The 7094-nt window shown below is 35.2% G+C and overlaps 1 protein-coding gene across 1 annotated transcript in view; it reads right to left on the bottom strand.

The window, feature by feature from the left end:
- Positions 1-1505: 1505 nt before the first annotated feature.
- ENPP3 (ectonucleotide pyrophosphatase/phosphodiesterase 3) overlaps positions 1506-7094 on the bottom strand; it is a 71572-nt gene continuing 65983 nt past the window's right edge. The window contains exon 25 of the mRNA XM_081829018.1: positions 1506-1751. Within this exon, the coding sequence (XP_081685144.1) occupies positions 1581-1751 (171 nt within the window). The 3' untranslated portion in view covers positions 1506-1580. The remainder of the gene's footprint in view (positions 1752-7094) is intronic.

Here is a 7094-nt window from a genome sequence, read left to right as displayed (position 1 = left end):
TAAAAAAAATAAAACAAACTCATCAAACTCATTGTAAAAAAAATGGACTACATACTTAAAGTTGTAAAGTAACAATTTCAAGACCCTTGTAATTCCAGGACTTGCCAAATAACTGGTGTCTTTCCTTCAAAATGATTTCACACATATGTATTTCTTTTTAATAAGATAACAATTATGCATAAGGAAAGTGTATCACACAATCTCTAAGCAAAAAAAACTAACTTTAATTTTTCTCTGACTGAAATTTGTATTTCTATGTTGAGCACGCATTTGACCTGATAATAGAAAACAATTCAGTTACTTTCAGAGAAATGCAGAAGCAATGAGGACATTCAGAGTTAAATTCAGTTCAGGGGTGTAACCATCCTTCATTTGTCTCCCCATTGTGGAGTCTAAATTCAGGTGATCTTATCTAATTTCCAGGCTATGATGGGACAGAGGAACCTGAATTGGAGGAATTCTATTTATATTCAAGGTATTAATGTTTCTGCCATGTAACCGGAAATAGTTTTCAATTTGTGTTTGCACTTTTCACTGCACAATTTTTAAAGCTAAATCTTACAAGTGAAGAAAATATGTAAAAAAAAAAAAAAAACAACAACCCAGTGGCATTGAAACTAACATTTCAATTAGTTGTAATTAATGACCATACTTCAATTGACCTCCTAATAGAAATAGTTTATTTCTTTTTAAGCCATGACTTTTTTTTATGTCACAGGATTTTTCATCACTAGCAAAGCTTTTGTGCCCTGGATGAACTGGTCTTTTTATCAGAGAATCATCTGGAAGTTTATTGGAGCCAAATCTAGCCCTCCCTGTTTTGTGTTTTTTTTTGTTTTTTGTTTTTTGGTAAATAAAGTTTTATTTGAACACAGCCACTCCAATTTCTTTTACATATTATCTATGACTACTTTCTTGATGTAATGGCAGAGCTGAGTAGTTGCAATAGGGACCGTGTGGCCTAGGACATTTTATCATTTGCCCCTAAAACATGATAGCATGCTATTTTTCCTAGTTCTCTGCTTAACAATAGACATACATTCAATCTGTAGATGTACTTCTTTCTTCATAGTATTGGAATAGCATTCCACTCCATTGTTTGTTTAAACAAATTCCAAAATTGGTTCAACCAGTCTTTTAGGTTGTTTTCTGGTCTTTCCTACTGTAAAAGATTTGTTGACACAGTTTTTACAAGTGAAATTACCGAATGAGGTAATGTGCTTCTTTTAATATTGTCTAATTGTCAAATGTAACACTCCTTGGTATAATGTTCACCAAAGTGACTCTTCTCTTGCTCTCCCTTCTGTTTAGTTAATGCTGGGCAGAAAAATACAGCCCAAGATTATAAATGAGATAATAAATATAATAAGGTAGATCTCATACAGCACAATCTCTGTGCAAAAAAAAAAAAAAAAAAGTGACTTCAAAATAAAGTTCACACTTATAGAGATGAAAAAGAGAGAAGGAAATGATGAAATTATGCCACATGGCTTTTTAAAGAAAAATTGAAAACTTTATTTTGTGATTATTTAACAGGAAAAAATCATTTACGTTCTGCCAGAATTCATTTATATATTAAGTTAAATAATGGTTTCAAATGTGGGTAGATATGTCTTGAGTTGCAAAATTTCAGAGACAGGCTGTGCTTTTTCCTGGTAAAAGTCCAGTCCAGTAAGAAGTTCCACATCACGGACCCGAGCGATGTGGGCTTGCCATCTTTCTTTAATCCAAACAGCTTTTGGTTTATCTCCCTGTAAAAGAGCAGCAAAAGACTGTTTTTCACAGGGCATTATTTTTCATTAACAAAAGATCTTTTATGATTTAGAAGTTTTCCTTTTTCCTGGGGCTTTTCTTGCCTTAAATCTTAATTTGATATAGCTACATTTTGTTGTTTCCTAAAATAAAGGGAAAACAAAAGTACAAAGTATACTAGAACAAATACAGACCACCAAAGTCATAAAGTTTAGCTATTTTAATATTTACTTCAGATAGAAAAGAAATAGGATCTTACAGATGAAGCTAAATCCCCAATGTCCTTCTACTCAGCACCAATCATCATCATGAGTTCATGGAATCCACTCTGTGTTTTTAAACTTTTAATGCACATCAATATACAATACCCAGTATTGACTTGAGTTTTCAAACTTAGGTAAGTGGTATTGTAAGTGGTATTCTATAATTACTTTCCCAATCAGCATTATGTTTGCAATCCATCCATAGTGATATGCCCAGCGCTAGTTAAATCACTGGTTTTTAGCTGTGGTTTATGGTGGCAGTTTCTTTTTTCATTGCCGTATTCATAGTATTTTTGGCATGATAAATAATACTGTAACGAACAACTTGGCACATGCCTTCTGTAGTCAAGAATATGAGTCTCTAAGATCTATGAATGGACTTGCTGGATCATAGAGTACAGGCAGCTTTAATTTTTCCAGATGTTAAACCTTGCACTCCTCAAGGTGTTCATACCAATTGACACTTACATTGGCAGTGGAGCATAAGACCTATTTCCCCACATCCTTGCCAAATCACAGTGTGAAATAGTGTTCCATCCCTGTTTGATTTTATTACCCTGAGTATCATTATAGTTGAACATCTTTTCAGACATTTCTTGGCCATCTGACTTTTAACAGGTTTTTTACTATATAAAAGTTAATTCGATTTTAGTTAGAGCCATGGATAGCTACATAATTTCTTATTATTTATACAGCAATCTTCTGATATTCATATGGTATTGTTAATTTTCATTTAGATTTTTTTAAAAAGTAAGAAAATGTAAAAGTTTGTTAAATTAGAAGACTGTGTTCCAATAACTGTCATTTGATTTATGATGTACTATATTCTGGCTAACTGAACATGAAAAAAACCCGTCATTTGACTTCAGTGTGGTAGTTTACTTGTTTTTTAAATATGCAGCTTTAAAATAGGCAGCTATTATTTGAGCTAGAGGAAGCGTAAGAGGAAACTACTTCTTGTCTCTAACCCCCTAAGTACCTCTATCCTCCTAAGGGCTAATGATGTATGTTAATTTTTAAAAATAAATATGCAGTGTATTAATTTGAGTTCATATACCCAACGGGAATCTAATTAATTATTTTTCCCTGCCTTTACTACTTCCCATTTCAGCAGTATTTAACGTTTTTTATCACGTTTTTTCATAAAGTTCTCCCCCACTTGATTTATATTGCTCTGCTCTCTCATGGCTTGTTTAGTGTCTCACCAACTAAATGTTTACTCAACACCTGACTGGGTCTACCCTCTTTTAAAATTGCAATTCAATGAACCTAAAGCACAACACACAACTATCTTGGCAGGGGTACTACTCAATACCAGCTAGTCCACCTGCACCAACCAACCCGAACAGACGCTAGCCATAGACAACTCTCACTGTACGAGTGCATCCCATCAGGAGAGCAGCCTTGCATACATACAGTTCTTATGAGCTGTATTTAAATACCATCGACCCTTGAACAACGCAGGCTTGAACTGTGAGGATCCATGTATATGCAGATTTGTTTCAATAAATACGGTACAGAACTGCCATGGTCTTTTCCTTATGATTTTCTTAATAACATTTTCTTTTCTCTAGCTTACTTTATTGTAAGAATACAGTATATGATACACAGAAAATACGTGGTAATCAGCTGTTTATGGTATTGTAAGGCTTTCAGTTGAGAGTGGGCTACTAGCAGTTAGGTTTTTTTTTTTTTTTTTTTTAAAGATTTTATTCATTTATTTGAGAGAGAATGAGATAGAGAGAGCATGAGAGGGGGGAGGGTCAGCGGGAGAAGCAGACTCCCTGCCGAGCAGGGAGCCCGATGCGGGACTCGATCCCGGGACTCCAGGATCATGACCTGAGCCGAAGGCAGCCGCTTAACCAACTGAGCCACCCAGGCGCCCCTAGCAGTTAGGTTTTGAGAGAGTGAAAAGTTATACATGAATTTTCAACTGGGTGGGGGGTAGCATCCCCAACCCCCATATTGTTCAAGAGTCAACTGTGTATGTGTTAGAAGTATTATATACCCCTAAAATACAACTCGCTTTGTTAGGTTTCTGAGGCAATATCAGTTTCAGTACTTTTCCACCCTAACTACTTCTTTATTTTCTCCCCTTGACTACATACAGTCTGGTTATTGCTGCTACCACACTCATGAAATCGCTTTGGCAAGGATAACCTGAGTGGATTTTTTTTTTTTTTTTTTTTAGATCTTTCACTTAGTTGATCACCCCAAGCTTCTAAAATTCCCTCTTTTTTCTAACTGCTTACTTGTTCAGTGACACTTTCTGTTTCCTCAACCGATTCTAGTGTTTTCCGTCCTGGAAGTATAGACATTTCCCTCAGTTTGACCTTTGGATCTCTTCTTTCCACTTTCTTCCCTTTGGCAACTTTATTTCACTCCCATAATTTAATACCAAATCTGTCTCTACAGTTCCGATTTCTTTTCCAAGTTCCAGACCTGTATTTTCCAGTATCTTCTGAACAAGCTACAATAATGATTGCCACTTGGACTCATGACAACATTCTCTTTTCTCTGACAGGAATTGAACAATACAAAGGTGAGGGGAAAAAAGAAAAAGAAAAAGAAGGGCAGAAAATATGGAAAGAACAGGGAAGGAAAAAAATAAACAAGGCTATATGAATCTAGTTTCCTAGACCAAGTGTGAGGTGGAATTGTGAATCTATCATTTCTAAACTGTTGTCAGTTCCTTCAGATCTCTTACAGTGGGGGTACCTCCCCGCACTGAGTGATGAGAATATTTAAAAGTGCAGTTTCCATAGAACGTGCCCCTTAAAGCAAGCCAACTATTTCACTGGGTGCCTTTTCTAATGCTAGGGGGAATATTGGCTGATTTAGACTTATTAAGGTGCAGTTTGTGTGTATATATATATATATATACTGTACTTATTGGGTGATTTGATTAAAGAGGATTTTATTTGTATACAATCTCATTTTATGTTGACTGTAGAATGTGTTAACTCCCACACAAGACATGATTTCTTTAAAATGGCCACCATTTGCTTACTATGTATTGAGAATTCTTAGGATTTTATATGAAATAACTTATCTAATGCTCACAGCAATTTTATGAGGGAAGATGAATTTTTGTATACAGCTGAGGAGATTGACATTCAATTACTTACCCAAGGAGGTGATGTCAATAACTGAACACAGGATGTCCAATTCCAAAATCCATGTGTGTAAGATCTATTCTATACTGCTTCTCATATTATCCTCCTAGATATTCAACTAGTTTCTCAATTTGAAGACCACCAAGAGAAAATTCATCCTTCCCAAAACAACTGATTGTCTCATATATTTTTAGCAGATGGAAAAGAAGGGCATTCGAGTAAAGAAAAGCATGAGCGATGATGTTGAGATAGGGAAACTCAAGATGCATCAAGTAGTTTCAAGGACTTCAGTGGGTCTACAACTTGGGGTTGTGAGGTCAACTGAAGGTAAACTGTGAAGAGCCTTAAGTACAGGCTAGGAGGCAAGAAAGGTCTAGACCAGGGATAGCCAATAGTTTCTTCTTTGCATACCCATTTTAATCAATCCATAGTAGCTACCTAGAACCTGCTATAAAGAACTACTTAATTCTGATTCAGTGGTAACCAGCACCACAGTGTATTAGTCACGACTTCTGCCACTGGAAGAATAAGTCAAGAATGATGGCTTACCCTTTTCTGGAAAACCTTGCCCACTCTAGGACTCTGGGAGAGTCACTGCTTAGCCTCTTATCTTTGCCCTCCATCTTTAGTCATTGAAAGACCATTCGAACATTCAAGTTCAAATCTTATCTTCAAGACCAAGTTAGAATGTCGCCTTCCCTACTAAGAAATATTTCTCTTTTGAAAACCTAAAGCAATTTTATCTATCCCTCTTTGTGCCACTTATCTCTTCCTTCTTCTATTGTACTAGCCATCGAAGGGCTAGACTGTGAGCCCCTTTTGATAAAATTCATGTCTAATTTATCGGTGTATCTCCCATAATACATAGTATGGTGAAGGCAGTTATGTGTTGAACAACTGAAAGAATAGAGATGAATTCCCAATCTGGCCTAGAACCTAAGCTTTAATATCCAGTCTCTACTAGCCTATGGGATTTTCCATGTGAACACCCATTTCTATAAAGGACATGCCTAAACTTAAATATCTTATCTACCTGCCAAAATAATTCTCATTCCTAACTTCCCTCTCTCTGTTTTTTTCCTAATTACCTACATTTAAAATCTTGATTCATCTTCATGTCTCCCTTTTTCTTTGGCTGTTGCATCCAGTTACCAAATCTTTTCTCCTTTGAAGATTCTTCTCAATCCTCTCAATTTGTTCAAATTCTGCCCATTTTCAGGGCCCAGGCCTACTCTCTCCTCATTTTATATAACTCTCTTTTATTGATTATTCCAGCCAAATGTGTTTCAAATTTGAAACACTAAATCCTTACTTATTTAGCAATTAATCCAACTTTGGATTTAGCAATTAAAGCAACTTTGTGACATCTCTTATTTTTTAAAAATAATTTTTATGTTATCAACTGAACGATCTATGTGTCTATATTTCATTTATATACCTCATTTATATCTCAAAGTTATATATGAACTCCTTGAGGGCAGAGACAATGTATTCCTCGTTGGTGTATTCTAAAAAGTTTCTTTCACAGTACTATGCACTTAATAGGTACTCAATATATTTGTTGACTAACTAGTAAAACCCAATTACAAGAATACATATTTTTCCTATAAAAAATATATGCAAGTTTAAGTAACTATTTACATACAATTTCCCTTGATCCAGAAGGATGTTGAAGTAGACTAACACACGATGTTAGTGTTAAAAAAAAAAGTGTTATTTTAACTCACTGTGTGTATGTAATTAATATCAGACCTCATGTTTCAAGCTGATGGAGTTTTTATATTTACATATTCATTCAGAAAACATTAACTGAGGGCCAACTTTGGCACAGCACCCTCAAGTTTCTGTGTTAAGAATCAAAATATTAATAAGATATCACCCCTTCCTTTATGAGTGTGAATAAAACGTATATGAATAAAATACATAAGATATGCATATAAAGGGCGCCTGGGTGGCTCAGTTG

Source organism: Leptonychotes weddellii, chromosome 8, assembly GCF_054177405.1.
Source record: "Leptonychotes weddellii isolate Sample4059 chromosome 8, ASM5417740v2, whole genome shotgun sequence".
Taxonomy (NCBI): Eukaryota; Metazoa; Chordata; class Mammalia; order Carnivora; family Phocidae; genus Leptonychotes; species Leptonychotes weddellii.
The sequence above is the reverse complement of the archived record's forward strand: the minus strand, read 5'-3'. Positions and strand labels throughout refer to the sequence as shown.